Source organism: Phyllostomus hastatus, unplaced genomic scaffold (assembly GCF_019186645.2).
Source record: "Phyllostomus hastatus isolate PE091 unplaced genomic scaffold, TTU_PhHast_1.1 phas_scaffold_28, whole genome shotgun sequence".
NCBI classification, from domain to species: Eukaryota; Metazoa; Chordata; class Mammalia; order Chiroptera; family Phyllostomidae; genus Phyllostomus; species Phyllostomus hastatus.
The window spans coordinates 3,452,240-3,474,909 of record NW_025334022.1 but is presented as its reverse complement, the minus strand read 5'-3'; the positions used below and the strand labels follow the sequence as shown (position 1 = coordinate 3,474,909).

The 22,670-nt window shown below is 40.0% G+C and overlaps 1 protein-coding gene and 1 pseudogene across 1 annotated transcript in view; both read right to left on the bottom strand.

Annotated features, from left to right (window-relative positions):
- The window catches only part of TRPC5 (transient receptor potential cation channel subfamily C member 5), a 346,676-nt gene that overhangs the window by 39,851 nt on the left and 284,155 nt on the right, over nt 1-22,670 (bottom strand). The window contains exons 4-6 of the mRNA XM_045817615.1: nt 8,522-8,858; nt 7,018-7,157; nt 685-1,007 (exon numbers count right to left, since the gene is read on the bottom strand). Of these exons, the coding sequence (XP_045673571.1) occupies nt 685-1,007; nt 7,018-7,157; nt 8,522-8,858 (800 nt within the window). The remainder of the gene's footprint in view (nt 1-684; nt 1,008-7,017; nt 7,158-8,521; nt 8,859-22,670) is intronic.
- Nucleotides 22,496-22,614, bottom strand: LOC123805246 (annotated as a pseudogene).

Sequence of the window (22,670 nt, the reverse complement as noted above, 5' to 3'; positions counted from 1 at the left end):
CTCCACTCCCTGGAGGTCAAGGGGGTAAGACTAAAACTTCAAATTCTCTGATCATGTGGTTGTCTCCACTGGCTACCAGCCCCCATCCTTAGGTGCTTTCCAAATGTCACCTCGTTGATATAACAAAGACACATTATCACTCTCAACACTTTGGAAATTCCAAAAGTGTTTTAGAAGCTCTGTGCCATAAAAGGGGGCATGAAGATCACATACATATTTCTTATTTTAAATCACAATATCATAGGATGCAGCAAGATATGTTTGTATCCTTCTGTTTTCTTTGTTCTTGCTTCAGAATGGTTAAGTTAGCTCTCCAGTCACTTGTTCAGAGGAATAGCCTTGCTCTTTCATTTCCTTGGTGAGTGATGCTTCTTGAGTGAGAAATTATATACTCCCTTCCCATGAATTCTTTTAAAAATGTGGAATGCTACCAAAATAGTTTAACTCTAGATGCGTTCCTGGGAGCCCAGCTGTGTGTTTGACTACCAGCTCCCTGACCTAAGTCTACTTCCTCTCCTAGTCTGCTGTGGCAAGTGAAGAACCTTCCTCCACCTCGGACCCTTCAGGTTGATCTGTGAGTGAGCTTTGCAGGCACTGCCAAGAGACAATGATGAAGCTGTGGACTGAAAATGGGGCAAAGAAGGAGAAGGCTAAAAAAGGTATTGAGGAGAGGGGGAGTCTTACGTGGAGAAAGCATTGTTCTGTTTTTCACATCGGATCCCCTTGCAGTTGTTCGGCTCATCGATCGCTCTGGTCTCATAATAAAAGTAAAGCTGGTTCAATCCATTGGCAAAAGCCAGAAGGACCAGACAGTAGATGAAGAGGAATTTGAGGATATCAAGCAACATTCTCCCCAAAGATATCTGCAGAGGCCCTAAATGGGAGTTGGCTGTGAACAGGGATATGAGACGCAATGAGCTTAAAATGTTGGATATCGCAAAGAGTGCTTCTGCAATCAGAGTTGGGTGCCACATTTCCCATTCTTCCCTTGGACGAGAACCATTATACTGAAAGAAAGAAGTGCACAAGATGAGAAGTACAGTGAGCATTTATAAAACTTTACCCTCTTTCCTCTCTTCTGTACCCAAATAAAGTCACCAAAGTAAGCACCAAACATTCATTTATACAACAGATCCTATTGTATATAAATGGGAAGAACATTTTTTCCCACCAGAACAATACATGATGCTAATAACTTTCTTCCTTTCATCCAAATATATGCCTAGCATATAAACATAGAAAAATGATTTTCAGGGCATTCATTTGGAGCAATCACCCATGGTTTATCAACAGACATATTCTAACTGTAGGTTTCCCAGATTGTTGGGGAGTGTCACTGGAACTGAGCCACTGGTATGACCAACATAGTGGAGACAAACTGCTCTCCTTCCTAAAGAGATTTCAAATTAAATTTACCTCCTCAATTCACCATCCATTTTGTCTGAGCACCACGGACAAATTGTTACTGAAGGACAAGGAATATGTGCAACCTCTGCAGCATGTACAGTGCTTATCCTGATTTCCCAGCTAAGTGCAGTTTGGGGCTGATGGAGCATCCTTAGAGGACTGTTACTCAGAGGTTTCTGATAACTTTTTTGCAGTCTGTAATATATTCCATACTATTACAAATGGCATGTCTATCTTCCATGTAATGAATTTAATACTGCCCATACAGGGGTGTATGCATGTATTTTATTTTCCCTTGATAGCCCTATAAGTTGGAATATCCCTATGGTACAAATGAAGAACCAGAGGGTTGAAGGAGGGGAAGAATCAGTATTTCTAGGGTTGTTATCCATTTTTCAGCCCTGTCTGGGATTTCCAGCTCCTAGAATGTTGGGTATTCTGCCTTGTAGAAAGATGGCTTCATTGTGAGGCCCAAGGTCAAATTGAAATTTGTCACTTAAAACCATCTTTACCTCTCATGAAAAGTAGCCACACAATAGCCCACAGTATCCAGGGCATAGCAGCTGGCAGACACCACAAGTAGGTGGGCAGTGGCCACAGGACCTCCCAGCATGACGAAGGCAGCTTTAGGCCCAGGGCTTCCATGGTCAGGGCTGCCCAGGCAGAGCCAAGGAGCCACTGTGCTGATTTTGTCATGTTCACCTCAGGGTCATTCTGGTTTTGCTCTTGCCCTCCTCACCCTTGAGGACAATGCCTACATGCTGCAGCGCCACTTCCAGGAGGCCAGAGATGACTTGGCCTGCAAGGGGATGTGCTTCTGATACCCTAACCCCATTACCACTGGAACAGTCCTCCCTCCTATCCCCCATTAAAGATCAGGTTTACTTTAAAAAACAAACAAACAAATAATCCCCCAAACTGCCTTTATCTCTCAACTTCACCATAGAATGAAGATAATATCTACACCTACCCACTACACACATTCATGATTATGTATGCATATGTGAAAGTCTGTGTATACCATGAAGGGAGATATTATGGAAATACAGGAAACTGCTTATTACCTTCCTAAGATAGAAGTAGATTTGGCCTGAAATTCAACCTGAAGCACGTTGTCTTGTGCTCTCATCTAAATATCACAGTTTTTCAGGACTATATGTAAACAACTTTCCTGAGAAAATGTTGCATTGGGAGCCAAATTATATTGTTAGCATTTCTAAAATATGTTTCAGTTCCAACAACTGAGGAAACTGGTATTGTTAATTTGTGTATATCCAATATTCTGTACTGTCAGAGGAGTTTGGAGAAAACTTGCCACAATTCTGCTTCTGTTTCAGATAGACTTTAGTTGGCCAATCAGTTTTGTACACTTGGCCCAATCTTATATCTCTACATTTTTCCTTCCAAAAAGATACACTGTTCTGTTGTAGAGAGGTGGGCATTGTTATGCCTGTTTTACAAGTGGAGGAACTGAAATACAGAGAGGCAGAGCGACTTGCCTAAGGTCACACAGCAAGTTGATGTCAGGTCCAGGACTAAAACTCCAATCTGTAAAGACTCAGCCTAGCACTGTTTCTATTAAATGTTACTTATATCATAGTTGATATCACAGCACATATGGCAGATAGGCTTTTAAAGGTTTTGAGGTATATGTAAAAGACAGATAATATTTGCTGATAAGAAAACAGACCTATGGTTTAAAACTAGAAATTAGGAACTGGAAAATGTATAGCTCATAATTTAGGATTTTTTCCCTGCACAGCCACAACTATAACCACAGGGAAGTCTGCTGCCCATTAGATGGCGAGCCTGAATTTGCAGAACACTCAGAAGTGTGAAAGATGATTCTTGTGAAATATCTCTGCTTTGCATACACCTTTGAAGAAAGATTTGAAATATGAGAGCAGGAAATACATTTGGACCTTGTTTATTATGGAGGTCAGCAAAAATGTTCTGTTAAGGGCCATATAGTACATACACGGTGGGGCAAAAGTACCTTTGCCGTTATGAGTTCACAAAACACAGTGGTTTTTGTGTATCATTATTTATTAATTATTGTATCATTTTCCATATGAACCACTGTAAACCTACATTTGCCCCATCCTGTGTTTTTGGCTTTGTGGACTCTATCTATGGTCCCTGTAGCCATTACTTAACTCTTTTCTTGTAGAACTAATAGAGAGTATGTAAAAAAATTACACGTGGCAGGAGGCCAAATTATCCCTGTAGACCATAGTTTTCTGGCTTCCAATCTAACACAAGTGGTCTTTTAACTTTGTTCCTTGAAACCTGAGACATCAGTGGAGGCATCTATCTGGTGGCCACTGTGGGAGCCAAAGAAGAGGCCTGGAAGAGCATTCCTCACTCCACATTGAATCCTTTAAGTTCTTTAATATATTAAACTTCTGCATAAGTTTTAATTTCAAGATGTGGTTCTATGGAAAAATTAAAAGATTGAAAGCCACAGATCTAATCCAATCTTATTTTTCAGAGGCAGAATCTAAGGGTCAGAGAGGTTAAAGGATGACCTATGGTAATCCATCTTGTGAATATCAAAGCAAGGATTAAATTTGGGTTTCCTGACTCTTGCTTTAGTGATTTTGGGAGGAAAGTGATTTTTCTCATATTTTCTGAGATGGAATGTACCTTACCTTCATGCCTTTCAAAGGGGTGTGAATTACATTCTGTTAACTCAAAAGCAAAATAGAAGGAGGAACTGACTAATGCGGAGACTCAGTCATAACAACAATGGGTGTGTGTGTGTCTACAGTCAAGTACTGGCTAAAGAAAGAACTACAATTCAATGGAACTAAGGTGCTGATGAAATAAATATAGGTGATGAGATCTTAGAAGACAAAAGGACAATTATTCTTTATTTGTATGGTTATTTGGAGGGGAGAACTGAGGGCCAACCTTATATGTATTTGTTCCTTTTGGATACTTCAGTACATGCCTTTTGGTTCCTGTTGTTGTAGACCACATGAAATGGACTATATGCGGTCTGCCCAGAAGGTATCCAGCCATGTAAGATGAAAAATAGAGACATTTACTGAAGAAGATACAAGATACAACAAATGTTGTACATAGGACAATGGCACCTCAGTCCCCTTCAAAGTAGGCAATTTGGGACCTCATGCAGTTCTCCCAATCACCACCAGCTGTCTTGTTGTATTTTCCTTAGTCTCACTGATTATCTGAAATCTCTTCCCTTTCAAAGGTGATTTTAATTTTGGGAAAAGCCAGAAGTTGCAGAGTGCCAAATCTGGGCTGTAGGGGGACTGAGTCACCTGGGTGGTTTCATGTTTCACAAAAAACTCCTCATAAGACATGATGCATGAGTGGGTGTGTTGTTGTGATATAGCTGCCAATCACCAGTTGCCCATAGCTGTGGCCTTCTGAATAGTTTGTGCGGAGGAGTGTTTAAGCTTAATGCAAAATTTGATGCAAATTTGTTGCTTTATTTGCTCAGTCATTTTGAATGCGATGGCCACACAGTATACATGCTCACTCAATGGCATCTATTGTCCCCGCTGACTAGTCCAGTGGTCATCATTGTTCAGGCATGAACATTCCAGTTCATTCTCCTTGGCTGCCAGGGTACATTGACGCCATGCAATCCTTTCTCACTATATTAACAATGGATAGGCTTTTCCCAGACAGACCTTATATATGTCATTGACTAGTTTTTTACTCTAACAAAATATCTCTAAGTCCAGCTTATCCCATGGTGCTTCTGTACTTCTTCAGTATAGCAATGATCTGAAATCTTTCAAGGAGACTGAGGACCAGAGCTTTTTGGGCTTTACCTCATATGGGTTGACTCACCCTGCTTAGAGAAGTTCAACTCAGGCTGGTGTGCTCTGTGAATGATTAGACTACACTGCCCATTTATAATTTTTTATTGCAAATCCAAAGTCTGCATGTGGCATGTCTTGTTTTATAAATCTTTTTTATTGAAGGACTCCAGCTTATTGGCAAATGTTTCTTTTGAGTTAAGTATTTTTCAGTTAAGGGACATTCACTCAGCTTAGTAGAGCTGATTTACCCTTATACTCTGTGGTGGGGAAGCGTCTAGCTTCTTGGAAGCCTTACCAGTGAAGTTGGATAGGTTATGTGATCAGTTAACGTTAGGCATCAACAGGTACATTTTCATATCATCAAGAGTTAATCATTTTCTTGATAATTTATTCTAAACTTCCTGTTTAAGAAAAACCCATCAATTTCTAGATTGATAATTAATTGTTCCTCCAGTGTATAAATACCACTTCCAAAGAAAGGATTTATTTTTAGGCAAACAGTGTTACTTACTTAGTCAGCAGAGTGCCAAAATGACATGGATTTCATCCAGCCACATTAACCAGGCATTCAAATGTTTCCTCACCAGGTTTTTCTTGTAAAGAAGTTGTAAGTGTGTGCTAAACAACATAGGCTTCTTAAAAATGTTTCATGACTGCATTCAATATTCATGCTCCATGTAAGTAACTCCAAAGATCTCAAGATTTATGCAATATGCACATTAAGGATATAAAAATAAAGTAAGCTGTTAGGGATTTGGGGAAAGCTATATTCCCATGTTAAAACTTCATGCAGAATTTAATGCTAAAGAGCATGACTGACTAGATAACCATGGTGACTGAATCATTGGCCTTTTCTCATACTGGAGAAGTTCAATTCAGATAGTAGGATGATGGCCATTCCATTATCTAATGACTACCAAACCTGAACTTGAAGCCTGTGACTATCCAATGTGAAGGGCAGAATATGAAACTATTTTTTTTTTCAGGATAATTTAGGCTGTACAACATTCGGGAAACACATCCAGTTGGTGGGTGTATGTGTGTGTGTGTATATATATACATTATCTGAATTGGTACCCAGACATAGGTTGGCTGATATTAAAAAAGATGGATTCATCACAGCTTGAATGATCATCCTGGTGGTGGAAGTGGTAAGGAAGGCAGAGACAATGAAAGGTTTATGTCTCATGCAGTGAAGTTTCTAGTGTCCTGTTATCTGTCACACGAAGAACACTTGGGGAAGTGTGAATATTTAGCTTTGAGAAGAGACAACTCAGTGGGTTAGAGAGAGATGACTGCATACTGGATGCAGTATTATGGAGAAGGAACAGCCTTGTTTGGTTTGAGCCCACAGGGAAGAAGGGTTGCTAATGAATGTGTCAAAGAAAGAAAATATTAGAAAAATACAAAGTTAGCACTTTTTAATGAAGTGACAAGGGTTGAGAGAAGCGTTTGGAGACAGTGAGTTTAGTGGGTTTTTTCCCCTTTCCTATGCAAGCATTAGTAGGCCATCTTCTTGGAAAAGATATTGGTAGAGGGGATTTAAGTGCTTACTGCATGGATGGGTGGCTGAAAGCCATTTTACTTTCAGAGTTTAAGAAGCTAAGGATTCATTTACAAATTGCTCCATCCTCCACTTTCTTTGCTTAGGTGGACAATGCTTACAAACTATTAAAGAATGTTTATATGGTACTTGCTCACAGGGATGGGACTGTCATCAACATTTTCCCCTTAAACTATTTATGTCCTGAGTGCTAAAACTTAATGTAACCCAAATAATTAGATAAGAAAAATGGCAGACATTCCAAGTTACCTTGAAATAGGCCACAATCTTCAAGGAAATAGTTGCCAGGTAGAGTGAATTCATTGCAAAATCCATCAGGTTCCACCAGTCATGGATGTATTCAGTAAATCCACCAACCCACATTTCTTTAATCTCCCCCCAAATGAAACCTGAAGAATGGAAGCAAAAGGTATATTTCCTCACAGGGTCAGAATAGTCATCATAGTCATTTTAGTAGGATGCCACCAAGTAACGAAAGATGAAAAAGTGAATCAACTGGGGTCAGTGGCATAAAGCCCCTAGATAAAGTAATCATTTACCTATTTTTCTTTTCTATCTTGCCTCCCAGTCTTGAACTTACCAAACCTGATAGACTTTACCTGAATATGCACATGTTATACTTTTCTGGCTACTATTCACTTTGAGTGTTATTACTATAGTTACTGGAATGCTGTTATAATTTTGGATGGCAGATTCTACCAACTTCCAATTTTAGAGTGGGAGTAATTTCATCAATAAATTAATTTGGTCAATATTATCTCATAGTTCTTAGTTTCCAATATGTGCTCAGGGGAAATGTCTCAACAAGTTTTGAAGTGAGCAAGCCTGCCATGGAACAAAATACTCGATGTCAGAGCTGCAGCCAAGCAGTGGGGCCCAAAATAATTTAGAATCCTTTTTTCTCCTCTCTCTTCTCATTGTGTGGTGATTTCATGGAATTCTGCTTGATAACATAGAGATGCCTTGAAATGTGGAAAGCAGTAAAGGGTATGGCTATAGTCTAAAGCAGTGCTTCTTAGGCTTTAAAGTGCATGTGAGTCACCTGTGGATGATGTTCAAATGCAGACTCTGATTCTGTAGACCCAGGGTGGGACTTGATATTCTGTATGCCTAATAAGCTCTAGGTGATGCTGACATTGCTGGATTGGGATCCACTGTTTGAAAAGCAAGGACTTAGAGGATGGCAATGCAGTAGAGGATCCAGTGCAATCTAACTATGCTTAGAGACTACTGGTGAGGCTGCTTTTATCATAAATTGTGCGAATTTCCCAGGTTCCCCTCCTGATTGTAAAATCAGTATCCTAATAGTATGTTTACTCTGAATAAGTACCGGGATTGTGTGGGATAGCCATCAGAAAGCAATAGATATATGTGCCCCCTCTCCTAGTTATAGGAAAGAGGGCATTGAATAGACTGATTAGCATGTGCCTTGCCTAACTAACTTACCTGAGGCCCATCCTGATTGACACTTGGCTTTCCTTCTAAACCAGCTGACAGACATCTTCCTTGTCTTTGATGATGTTAGGTTAACAGAAACAACCTCTGGGTACATTGCCAATCTCACTGTAAGACAGGCAATACTGAGTGACCAGGGCCTAGGAAAGAAGGAACTACATTTCTGAGAGTCCTAACAAAGGACTATCCCACTGCACAGAGGGAACTGCCTTAGTTCAGGGCCAGTAAAACTATTTCAGTAGTTTCTTTAGACAAGACCAGCAGTCAGTATGGCCATACCCTAGTCTTTTTGACTCACCAAGAACCCAAGGTAATATCATCCATTCCACGACAGTTGGGGGAGGCCCCTGTACATGAAGGTCTGTCCTGACGATGTGCTGAGAAGCCAGGAGAAGCATGAAGAGGAAGGTCAGATATGATGCTGTATGACAGATAAACTTGATAAAAGGTTTCTTGATGAATAGACCAAGGTTGCTCCTAGGTGAGATCAGATAAGCTATAGACAGCATCGGAAACAGGAACCCAATGGTCATGCAGGTCAGAAGCTTGACTACCCAGTGTTTCCGTCGCCATCCAGGGAAGCCATCATACCACAGAGTGGCAAGCAACTGTTGGCAATTGGGCTGAGCAACAAACTGGGAAAAGAAGAGAAAAATTTAGGCATCTTAGATGACCAGGAGGCAGTCTACATTCATAATACCTTTCCTAGCTTACAGCCAGCTGCATGGACAAGTCCCCAAAGAGGCTTGGTTTCTAGGTTCCCATGAGTGAATCTAACCCAAGAGACAGCTCTACATGTCAAGACTAGATCTTCCTTAGGATTATTTGTTTCATGTATTAAACAAAGTCACTCTGTTTGGTTTGTTCTCTGACATGCCTCTCTATTCCCTTTCCCATCGTATTACAGAAATGATTCCTAAAAGCTGGATCTGCATCAAAATCACCCAGGGAACATTAAAAAATTAATATCCCAGGGAGACCACAGGCTGACTAAATGAGCATCTTTGTGTGTGGGGGTGGGGGGGTGGGTAGAGTCTGGGTAGGTGTTTTATAAAGTTCTCCTGTGAATTTACATGCCTTTTAGCAGATAACCATGGGGATATTTCATTTCAAATAGATTTACATTTATTCATTCCCCTAGCCTATCTAACACATCAACAAATGTGCGCTTTGGGCAAACACGGACTGGCAGGGAATCAGTTCATGCCTGTGGCTATGATTTAGTATGGAAGTGAATTCCCTTTTTGATTTTGTGTTTTCTCTCCTTTGGTTCTGAGCACCTCTTGGTTGGCTAGCAATGAATCAGGTTGTTACTCTTCCATTTATTTAACACCTTCTCCAGTCAAGATATGCAAAGGAAAAAATATATATTCGGGGGCCAATATTACAACATGTATACAACTCAGATGGGCTTTTACTTAAAATCAGTCTACAAAGTGTCAGTGATTAAATAAATCTGTGCTGGATGAATCTTGGTAGGACCCTCCGTCTCTAGAGCCTTCTTTCCTTAGTGTATGCAAGGGAGTGAACTCTGGTAGCTAAGTCAAGTCTCTTAGGAATTGCAACTACAAAGTGTTCTTAACATAATCAAATTAACTACCATATATTGAGCTCTTATAGAGTGCCAGGCACTGTACCAGATTTTCACATATATCATCTCACAGCAACCCTAAAAGCAGATATTAGTATTATACCTATTTTACAGATGATGGGACTGAGCCCAAGCTTACATTCTTAGAAAGTGGTGGAACCAGTATTGGAGCACTAGCTTGGCTGACCAAAGACCAAGGTCATAAAAAACCCATGAACAGTATGGTTTGAAGCTTGCAAAAAGCTGATATTCCCAATATCTTACCCATTGACCTTACCACAGTGATTGAAATGTCCATATCACTTATTATTTTAGGTTAAGGCATTGGAGTTATATTTATGTTTTTAGGATTTAGTAATATATGAAACTACTATCTATTGTTAAGAATTTAAAGTAAGTATATAATATTAGTTAATTATTTAGCTTTAAGGGACCTGCCTACCAGCAAATCCCAGAAGCTTTGGGGCCCTCCTAGGTCTGGGCTCCTGACTAGAAGCTAGTACAAGCAAGAGGAGTGATGCTAAGAACATGAGGGAAATCCTGAAGATCTTTGCTGCATGGTTTACCCCCAGGCCATATCTTTATGGGACTCATGTTTTCAACCTGCCTATTTTTTTTTCTTTATAAATCCTAGGGCCTTCACTGCAGTTGTTTTTTTCTCTGCAAAGCTTCATTTCTCCAATGCTCCCAGGCAAGAACTGAAAATTAATTTTTTCTTTACTGCTGCATAGGACTTTTGGGAAAGCTATAGCTTATTTTTTTCCCCTTTGACATAAAGCTGTGTTTTAAGTGAAATGGCTCAATAGCTATTTGCCCCTCCAAAGGATAACTCTTGATAGGAATAAAGTCAGGTTCTATTGGAAAGAGCCCACCCTTCCCCCCAGACAACCAGCAAACCACTTTGAATTAATCTCAGGTCTGACTTCACTCATTCAATGAAGATAATTATCTCTCACTAGTCTATTTTATGCGACTTTTGTTTCTACAGCTGTCTAAATAATCATGTGGCTTATGCCTGATTCACATGCTGAACCTAAGGCAGAACAGAATTTGACTTGTTCATTGCCAAGGACATATAAGACCAATGTGATTCAATTTAGGTGTTTCAACAAGCATTTCTATGCAGTTGCTCTTGTGCCCAGTTCTGTGTGGCACGTGGGGAGAGAGTTACAACAAGAGAGACTGAGAGTGATTCAGGATCTCTTTGAGAGACCAGTGAAACTCATGTAAAGCAAGTAACAGAACAATACTATTTGCGCTCAGAGACCTTCACAGGCAGTACAAATGGTAAAAGTGTCAGGTTCCCACATGGTTGGCTCTCACAAACCAGTGAAGGCCACTGCCCTCCAAATCAATAGATTTTGTTAGAAAAGACATTAAAAAATACCCCTTTCATCTCCTGTTACCACCAGTTTGTAAAAGGAAGGGTCAGAATAAAATTTAGTCATGCAAACTGGATCCACTTACCGTTAGGAAAAGCGCACTACTTTGTTATCATGCACCCTAACTTAGGAATTCAGGGCATTCAGAGATGGGGAAAATCAGCAGGCACTGGAGTCAGAAAGAAAAGCTGCAGAGAATCATTAAATCAGAGAATCTCACTTCCTCTGCAAGCCTTCCCTGATTGCCCCAGCCAGAGGAGATCCCTCCTCAAACCTAAACTCCTTTGCTTCTTCTTGTGATACCTCTCAGAGCCTGTCTCATGTTACACTTACTTACATGTAGAATCCATGACTTGGCCTTCTTACAGTAATGAGTGTCTGAAGGGGAGGGGCAATTTCGTATGTTGTATGATATTTCATACCTCAAAAGGCTTTGCAGGCATTAACTGTATTTGTCAAAATGATACATTTTTCCTCTTTGCCTCCCTGTTAAATTTCAGACCTTAATGTTCAGCTGCCCAGGGGACATTTCAAACACATAATCCAACAGAATTCTTTTTCACCAAAGTCCCCCCAGACATGCACACACACAGAGGATTCTCTTTTCACCTCGCATGTTGTGTTCTTTCAAAGCATGTCTCTAGTAGCACTCATAATAGTCACAGATTAAATGTATGCAGGACTTCTTATGTTTTGGGTACTTTTAAAGTGCTCTGCATATATTAACAAACCCAGAAGTTTGGTTTGTGTGTGTATATATAGATATAAATTTCAACTAGTATTTATATTTTTTTAATTCTAAAAGTAATGCATAATCATTATTTAAATTTTAGAAAATATACAGAAGTTTGAAGAAGAAAACTTAAAGCACCCATAACCCCATTACCAAGAGGCCAGGTGACTTTCGTGCTCTCCCTGTCTTCCCTCCTACTCTGTCTCTTGTCGTCTGTGAATGCACACACACACACAACAATGTGCTGATGGCAAAGTTTTATAGGCTCTTGTGAATTAGTATTGCTTCAGGTGCATTTATTATCTCACTAAATACTTCTCACATTTCTTCTCCTTACCCACTCTCTGAATATATGGAGCACTCCTATTGTGGCTCACCCCCTACCCATACCTCCATCCCACCCATCTGGCCTTGCTTTTGGCTCTCTCTTCCCATTGATAATATATTTACACCCACTCTACAGATGAGAAGACTGAGGGTCAGAGAGGTTAAATTGTAATAATGATAACAATGATCAATTGAGTGCCTACTGTGTGTCAAGCACTGTAGTGAGAGCTCATTTCAGAGTAGTGAGCTAGGGATAGATTTCCCTGGTTATTGTTTGAGTCTCCACTCTCTGAAGAAGCAATGAAAAATGAAGGAAAGTCCCCTCGTAGGAGCAGAGAATCTGCGGGTGGCAGACACCCTCTTGAGAAGTAAGCCATATCATGAGGCAGAGAAAAAAAAAGCTAGTAGTAGTGAGCTTCCAGTCCCACATTTAGTCACTTACCTGGGTATTTTCAGATGATTTGAAATTGTTGATGTGTACAAAAGTGCAATAGGTGAGACTGGAAATACGGTCATCTTGACATGTTTAACATTCAAAGGTTTGTGAAAAAAATAATACAGACCTGTTTTTCTGGGAAGTAATTGGCAATGGGTTATCTTTGTGTGTTTCCTAAAAGAGATCAGCTGACTTCAAGCTGGGGAACTTACAGCTGTAAACACTTCTTCCTTTAGTTCATGTGGAGGAAAAGAATATCTGAAAGGTGAGAATGAATCACCACCCCCACCCCAGGGAGAAGATGGGGAGGGTTTTAAAGAAAAATTGAGTTCCAAGCTACAACAAGATCTGAGATGAGGGCCTTTCTCGGGAGTTTGAAAAGATCTACTGATCTTTCCAGAACTTTCTTATGCCCCCTCAGTGAGTGGTTGCATATTGGAATAGGCCCAACTTTCATTGCATTGCATGTCAAAAGATAGCTGGGTGTGTATAAGGCTGTATTTAAAAAGCCAGCCAGCAGAAATGATCAGCGATATTAACATGAATTTTATTGGTTTGTTTTGTAGTTGCTAATTAAGCTGGGTTCTGATGAGGAGAAAATGCTCAACAAATAAATTAGTGGCAATGCAAATTTTTTTGAAGAGGAAGAAATGTTCAGAACATCTTTCTTCTCTCACCATTACAGTGATCTTGCTGAGCCATACTAGCACAAAATGATTCAGCTTTTCATCACTGCAGCAGAAATTTGAGACAAAGAATAGATTTTGGCAAGTAGTTTAGGCCCATATTATGAATGGAAGTAGTCCCTACATATTACATGTAGTCTCTAACACAATTTGATACTTTTCTACCCACATAATTAATTGATGGAGATTGTTTTTAAAAGGAGATGCCTGTTTACTCAGGTATTACTGAGACACTTTGTATTTAGCTGGCTGCTGTTGCAATTAGCTAACAGACGTGATTCCTGAGATGGGATACCAATATCAATGGCAGCCCAGGTGCAAACTCACAATATAAGTCAAGTGGCAATCATACCTCTATTTTCAAACTAGAGCTAAGCTTCACTAATTTAACCAAATGAAGGAAGGTGAAGCTAGATGCTGAAAACTCTGGTTTAGAGCACATTATTTAAAATATAATTTTCATTTTCAAGTATACACAGCATTCAGAATTAGCTAAATGGGCTTTTCTGGCAGATGTTATAATTCTCCTGTGCTGGAGGTGATGAGCTCTGAAAGCATCCACTGTGGCTGAATTATGTCCAATGCAATTGCTTCTTCTAGTGATGAAATAGCAGCAGAGGGTGACGGGAGCTCAATTCCTACTCCAAAAAGGGCATTCTAGAAGGAAAAATGGGAGACTGTATTGGAAAACTTCTCACCAGGGAGAAGCAGAGAGCAATAAATTGTTGATCAAGCTAATGATACATCTAACAGAACAGAGGAGAAATATAATGAGAGCCAAAGAAGCAACTGAATCAGATGGCAGAAATCTTTGAGAGCTGGGTGCCATGGCAGTATCAAGCTCACTTCTGGAAGGATGCTACAGGTATACATATCCACAGCCCCTATTCAAAAGCTCTTGGGACCAGATGTGTTTTGGAATTGTAAATTTGTTTGATTTTAGAACAGTAATATATGTCTGTGCCATATATTATGTAACACCCCCAGTGGAGTTTGAGGCAGCACTCAGGGTTGCCAAATTTATCAAATAAAAATGCAAGGCATCTAGTTACATTTACATTCAGATAAATAGTGAATATTTTTTTAGTATAACTATGCCCCAAATATTGTAACAAACATATTTACATTTAAAATTATTCACTGTTTATCTGAAATTTCAGTTTCACAGATGTTCTATAATATATCTGGCAATCATACTATAATCAAATACATTAATATTTCAGCAGTGAAACCTATGAAAACTTAGACTCAATGGGATAAATCAAGACCACAAATTTCCTCACAACAGTTTATATCAGTTTTCCACCATATAAGGTTTGATAGAAAATGTGTTAATTTTTTTCTTTTGGTTTTCAGAACTTGGTAGATTTTAGAATTGTGAACCTGTAATCAATAAATAAAAGAAAACAATGGCAAGGTCTATGGTGAGATGTGTTTATGTCTTCAGTGTATCTAGTTCTTAAGGACCAAGTTTCCAACCCCCCTCTTTAGATTACAGGATGTGTTCAAGTAGTGCAGATCCTGAAGGATTGTGGTGAATGGGAGATAAAATCAGGTATGCCCAAATAATTTTCAGTTTCAAGATTTTTTGGATGGGGGTTTCATGACCTGCTGTGAGCTGCCCACTTCCTTTACAATCTTCAGCATGAAATCAGAAAAAAGGAGGTGGAGGAAGCTTAACTCCTCTCAGCAATAAATAACACATTTTGAAAACATCTTTATTGAACTCTGACTCTGATTTGGCTTCTGATTTGTAGTGAGACTTGGGGCAAGTGTTTGTGTTTGGGTCTTTATCTGTGCTAGGGTGATCCCACCACCCACCATACCTTCCTCATAGGGATGACATGGTGGTCAAATAGTTCATGGATGGCAAAGTGCTTTGAAACATCCTCAAAATGGAAGATGGCATTTCCCATATGTATTTGTTAGCTTAACAGTGCAACATAGGCTGCAAATACAAAGATATTTCTAATATGGCAGAGCAGTAGCATGGTCTTTATAGTCAGACAGAAAGACCTGGTGTTAAAATTTCAGCTCCCTCACTTCCTGGCTGGGTGTCCTTGACAAGTTACTTAATCTCTCTGTCTCTCACTTTCCCCATCTGAAAAATGAAGATTATACTAGTAATCCATGCTATACCTATGAAGATTAAGAGAGTTAATTTAGCCCCTGGCAACTAGTCATTTTTTATCATAGATTATTGTAAATATTAGATGAATAAGCAATCAATTAGCTATTTTCATAATTACAGCTATTATTATAAGATGGAAAATTGTTGCTTCTTGGATAGTCTTGAAATGACTACATATGTGACTTGACACAGATCTCAAATTTGCACACGTCAGCACTGCTTCCATTATCAATTCCACTGAATGTTCTGAGGGTGTGTTTTGTCATGCCAATTATTGGATTGAAATTCTGGAAAGGAGACTGAAAGTGGTGGTAGTAGGGTTAGGGATAGTGAGGCAGGGAAGAATAATGCATTGGAGAGGTACATCCAATTTCAATCAGTACAGTGCTGATTGTACAGTCAGATCCTATAAATAACTCTAACAAATCTCAGAATGAAAAAGTGGACTATTATGTAAGACACATTTTAGAGGAAGGGAGGCAAGTTGGTAGATAAGGAAGAGAATTTTTCATTGAGAAAGACTGGCAAGTCAGTATTGCAGGAAGGATGATTTTTTTTCAGGGCTGGATGACAAGGAGAGGTACTTTAGGGCTTTCTTAAAGTTGGAAGATTCCATGAGTATGGTTTTAGCTCAAAGCAATAACCTTGCTTCAGGTGTCTTTCACTGGATGAATATTCAGGAGCATGACCTAGAGAGACCAGTGCAACATGGCTCCTGTTTGCTTAACGAAAGTCAAGAACAGGATGTTCTGCACTTTCCTGCCCATGCAACCATCCCTTACTCTCTTACACCTTCCTCACATTCTCATTCTCTCTCTCTCTCTCTCTCTCTCTCTCTCTCTCTCTCTCTCTCTCTCTCTCTCTCTCTCTCTTTTTCTCTCTCTCTCAGAAAACAGGGACCCTCAATGTTAGAAGGGTTTTTTTTTTTAAAAAAATCCTCACCTTAGGATACATTCATTGATTTTAGAGAGAGGAAGGGATAGAGAGAGAGATCCAAGAGAGAAACATCAATCGGTTGCCTCCCATAGGTGCCCTGACTTGGGACTGAACCCACAATCCAGGTATGTGTCCTAACCAGGAACTGAATCTGCAACCTTTTGGTGTAGGGATGATGCTCCAATCAATTGGGCCACCTGGTCAAGGCTCGAAGGGCATTTAAGGAGAAGTCACTTTCCTTCTCCTTCTAGGCAGGACCACTCTGAAGCCAGTTCTATTAAGCCAGCAACATTTACTGAGCACCTACTCTGGCCAGGTACTTGGGACACAGACATGACCCCAGTGGCTAGAATCCTATTCCTGAAGGAAACATTTAACAAATAATGACACAATTATATTCCTGCCTTCCCATGAGAGGGGGTTTGCAGGGCCTGATGAGAACTGCATTGAAACTAGGAGACTTTCACACTAAGGACTAAAATAGGAATGTAAATTCACAAAAGTACAAGGTTTGTGTAGCTGAAGGGAGAGTAAAATCAGCTCGAATCCTGAGGGAGTAATTACAGTTTCTAGGTATGAAGACCATTGAGGCCCTAGGGTCTGATTTTATTTTAAAAATACATTTTATTTAATTATTTTAAGTATATTCTATTGATTATGTTATTACAGTTGTCCCATTTTTTTCCTCCTCTTTAACTCCACTCCACCTTGTAACCAGCCACCCTACAGGTTCCTGCCCCCCTTAGTTCATCTCCATGGGATGTACATAAAAATTCATTGGCTTCTCTATTTCCTATACTATTATTTTTTAAAGTATATTTTACTGATTATGCTATTACAGTTGTCCTATTTTTTTCTTGCCTTCATCTCCCTCCCCGCTGCATTGCCCACCCCACCCTCCAGCATTTCCCCTCCTCCTTAAATCATGTGCATGGATTATATATATAAGTTCTTTGGCTTCTTCATTTCCTATACTATTCTTAACCTTTTCCTGTCTATTTTGTAACTACCATTGATGCTTCTTATTCCTGGTGCATTTCCCCCCATTATCCTCCCCCCCTCCATGCTGATAACCCTCCATATGATCTGCATTTCTGTGATCCTGTACCTGTTCTAGCTGTTTGCTTAGTTTTTTTTTTGTTTTTGTTTTTTAGGTTCAGTTGTTGATAGTTATGAGTTTGTTGTCATTTTCCCGATCATAGTTTTGGATCTTCTATTTTTTAGATAAGTCCCTTTAACATTTCATATAATAAGGGCTTGGTAATGTTGAACTCCTTTAACTTGACCTTATCTGGGAAGCACTTTATCTGCCCTTCCATTCTAAATGATAGCTTTGCTGGATATAGTAATCTCAGATGTAGGTCCTTGCCTTTCTTGTCTTTGAATACTTCTTTCCAGTCCCTTCTTACTTGTAAGGTCTCTTGAGAAATCAGCTGACAGCCTTATGGGAACTCCTTTGTAGGTAACTCTCTCCCTTCCTCTTGCTGCTTTTAAGATTCTCTCTTTATTTTTAGTCTTAGGTAACTTAATTATGATGTGCTTTGGTGTGTGCTTCCTTGGGTCCAACTTTTGGGGGACTCCCTGAGCTTCCTGGACTTCCTGGAAGTCTATTTTCTTTGACAGATTAGGGAAGTTCTTCATTATTTTTCTCAAATTAAGTTTTCAAATTCTTGTGCTTCCTCTTCTCTTCCTGGCACCCCTACGATTTGGATGTCAGAACATTTAAAGTCTTTCCAGAGGTTCCTCAGCCTCTTCTCATTTGTTTTTTTGAATTCTTGTTTCTTCTTTCTGTTCCAGTTCAATGCTTCTTTATTCCTTTTGTTCCAAATTGTTGATTTGAGCCCTGGTTTCCCTCCCTTCACTGTTGGTTTCCTATATATTTTGCTTATTTAACTTTGTGTAGCCTTCATTTCTTCCTTCATTTTGCAACCAAACTCAATCAATTCTGTGAGCATCCTGATTACCAGTATTTTGAACTATGCATCAGATAGGCTGTATTATCTCCTTGTAGCTTAGCTCTTTTTCTGGAGTTTTGATCTGTTTTTTCATTTGGCTCATATTTCTTTGCCTTGGCTCACCTGTTATGTTGTAATGGGGCAGAGCCTTAGGTATTTGCCAGGGTGGGTCAACCCTCTAGGCTGTGTTGTGATGCTGTCTGTGGGGTCCTGGTCAGAGAGGAAACAATGCTGATAGCTTGCTCTGCTGTAGTGCTGCTTTCCAACAAACTTTCCTGTGAGACTGGGAGTTTCTCCCACCTTTGCAACCTCCACAGTATTTTATAGCTAGAGGTTTTGAATCTTTAGTTTCTTTGTCAGACAACCCCTCCTTGCCCATGTGATCTGTCACCTTGTCATAGGTCCTCTCTGCTCCTCCTACTGGTCGGCATGAATTTTTCTTTAACTCTTTGGTTGTCAGAGTTCCATGCAGTTTGATTTTCTGGCACTTCTGGTTGTTTATTGTTTTTAAATTGGTTGTTATCCTCCTTTTGGTCATTCAAGGAAGTGAAGTGTTTCTAACTATGCCTCCATCTTGGCTGGAACTCCTGGACCTATTTATTTATTTTTAAGAGAAGGAGAGAATATTGATTGGTTGCCTCTTGCATGCACCCCAACAGGGGACAGAACCTCACATCCCAAGCATGTATCCTTGACTGGGAATCAAACTGGTGATCTTTTGCTTTGTGAGTTGACTCCCAACCAACAGAACCATACTCGTCAGGAGGCCCACTGGTCTGATTCTAAAGAGATTGGCACCTATCATCATCCCTGTCCTTTCTCCTACCTTCTGAGGACCAGCCATGTGATGTTCTTTCATTAATGACTTATTCACTATATGCCAAGTATCCTTTCTTCCTCCCCTCCCCTCCCCCTCCCTTCCTCCCTCCCTCCCTCCCTCCCTTCCTCCCTTCCTTCCTTCCTTCCTTCCTTCCTTCCTTCCTTCCTTCCTTCCTTCCTTCCTCCTTTTCTTTCTTCTTTCTCCTCATGATGACTCTATGAGATAGGCATTATTGCTGTTCTGCATATGAAGAAACTGAGACACAGAGAGACTAAAGAACTTGTGATGACAGCCAGGTCTTGAACCCAGAAAAAGTCCAGCCATAATTAATATAATGCAAATGGTTTGTGTGACATCAATGTAATCTAGCAGCAAGGAGAGTGGACTGGAATGCACATGTGTATACAGTGATGACTTCATTGTACTAGACAGTGGGGGGGTGGTAGATGCCAAGTGAGCAAATGTACTGTGTGGCTGTCACATTCAAAATGACTGAGTAAATAGAGCAACAAATTTGCATTAAATTTTGCATTAAGCTTGAACATTCCTCCATCCAAACTATTCAGATGATTCAGAAGGCCACAACTATGGGCAGCGGGTGACTGGCAGCTGCATCATGACAATGCACCCACTAATACATCATATCTCATGCAGAGTTTTTTTATGAAACATCAAATCACCCAGGTGATTCAGCCCCCCTACAGACCCTATCTGGTGCCCTGACACTTCTGGCTTTTCACAAAACTGAAATCACCTTTGAAAGGATATAGATTTCATATCATCAATGAGATTCAGGAAAATACAACAGGGTTGCGATGGCAATTGGGAGAAGAGTGTGAGGTCCCAAGGTACTTACTTTGAATGGGACTGAGGCATCATTGTCCTCTGTACAATGTTTCTTGTATCTTTTTTATATAATTATTTATTTTATTTTAATTGTTGTTCAAGTGCAGTTTTCTGTCTTTTACTCCCATACCCGCCCACCCCCCAGTCCTCCCCATCTCCCTCCCATTCCACCCCCTCCAGCTTTTGTCCATGTGCCCTTTATACTTGTTCCTGTAAACCCTTCCTCTTTTCCCCTAAAATTCCTTCCCCTTTCCCCTCTGGTCAGTGTCAGCCTGTTCTCTATTTCAGTGTCTTTGGTTATATTTTGCTTATTTGTTTGTTTTGTTGTTTAGGTTCCTGTTAAAGGTGAGATGATATGGTATTTGTCTTTCACCACCTGGCTTATTTCACTTAGCATAATGCTTTCCAGTTCCATTCATGCTGTTGCAAAGGGTAGGATTTCTTCCTTCTTTCTGCTGCATAGAATTCCATTGTGTAAATATACCATAGTTTTTTGATCCATTCATTTACCGATGGGCACCTAGGTTGCTTCCAGTACTTGGCTATTGTAAATTGTGCTGCTATGAACACTGGGGTGCATAGGTTCTTTTGGATTGGTGTTTCAGGGTTCTTAGGATATAATCCTAGTAGTGGAATTGCTGGGTCAAAAGGCAGATCCATTTTTAGTTTTCTGAGGAAATCCCATACTGTTTTCCACAGTGACTGAACCAGTCAGCATTCTCACCAACAGCACACTAGGGTTCTCTTTCCTTCACATCCTATCCAACACTTGTTTATTGATTTGTTTATGATGGCCATTCTGACTGGTGTGAAGTGGTATCTCATTGTGGTTTTAATTTGCATCTCTGCTGGCTTGTGATGCTGAGCATCCTTTCATATGTCTCTGGGCCTTTTGTATGTCTTCTTTGGAGAAGTGTCTGTTCAGGTCCTTTGCCAATTTTTAAATTGGATTGTTTGTCTTTCTGGTGTGGGGTCCTGTGAGTTCTTTATATATTTTGGAGATCAAGCACTTGTATGAGATATTGTTGGCAAATATATTTCCCCATATGGTTGGTCGCCTTTTCATTTTGTTGATGTTTTCTTTAACTATGCAGGAGCTTTTTATGTTAATGAAGTCCTGTTGGGAACCACCCTTCCTGGTTTCAGAAGCTGTAACCTCCCATGGCTAAGGCTGAGTGAGAGACCTTGGGACCATAAGCCACTAAGGAGACAAAACTTATCTTCCTGGCAGGGCACCATCTCTGCTCCTTTTACTTAACCCTGCCTGGCTCCCAGTGCATGATTGGTTAGCCAATGATGGGTAAGATTCCTCAAGGGATGGATGACCTAAGACAGACACAATCATGGGGGGCCCTCAGGGAAGCACTTGAGGGGCTATAGCAAAAGGGGGTGATGTACCTTTGCCCCTTGGCTTTGACAGAGCCTGAGACCTCACTCTGTCTGCAGTAAGTTTCCTAATCTCTTGGATGCCTTACTTCCCCTGCCTGACATAAGCCTGAAGCAATGACAGAGGGTGGTGGAGGCCTGTGCTGTAAAGGGCAGGTTCCCTGGGGGGTTATCAGGCCTAAGAAAGAATATGTAAAATCCTGTGAAACCTGGTTTGCTAAGGATGCTCTCAATTTTCTGAGAAGGGTCTCAGCAGGAAATGAGTTTGTTTCCCAAAGTGTTATAGTCCTTTAGCTAACAGACCCTGACTCAGAATAAGACCTCCTAGTTCTTTGTATGTTATCTATTGTTTGATCCTTATTGCCTGACATTGATTGATGAGCTTTACCTGTATTCCTGTGCAAAATGAACCTAATAAAAGCCCATTGAGGAAAAAGCTCTTGGCCCTTCTCCTTTCAGAGATCAGCCACCTTTCCTCCCCAAGCAGATCATGTCTTGGTAGACATATTCTCATCCATGGAGGCCAGAGGGGGTGGGCCCTGTAGGTGGAGCAGCCCTAGAAAGTCCCATTTGTTTACTCTTTCCATTATGTCCCTTGCTCTAGCAGATATATTGGTGAAAAATATTGCTGTGTGGAATATGTGAGATTTTCTTTCCTATCTTCTCCTCTAGGACATTTATGGTGTCACAACTTATATTTAAGTTTTTTTTATCCACCTTGATTTTATTTTTGTATATGGTGTAAGTTGTTGGTCAAGTCTAACTTTTTTTGCATGTAGCTTTCCAGATCTAACACCACTTGTTGAACAGGCTATTTTTACTCCATTTTATAATTCTTCCCACTTTCTCAAATATTAATTGACCATGGAGGCTTCGGTTTATTTCTGGTCTCCCTATTCTGTTCTATAGATCTATGTGTCTATTTTGCTAGTACCATACTGTTTTGATGACTGTGGCCTTGTAATATGGTTTGATGTCAGGTATGGTAATCCCTCCTACTTCGTTCTTCTATCTCAAAATTGCTGTGGCTATTTAGGGTCATTTATGGTTCCATATAAATTTTTGAAATGTTTGTTCTATATCTGTGAAATATGTTATTGATATTTTAAACTGATAAGAACAGATACTACACTTGATCTTAGACAAAAGGGTGAGAAGCAATTGTTATTGGCATTTTAATAGGTATTGCATTGAATCTATAAATTGCTTTGGGTAGTA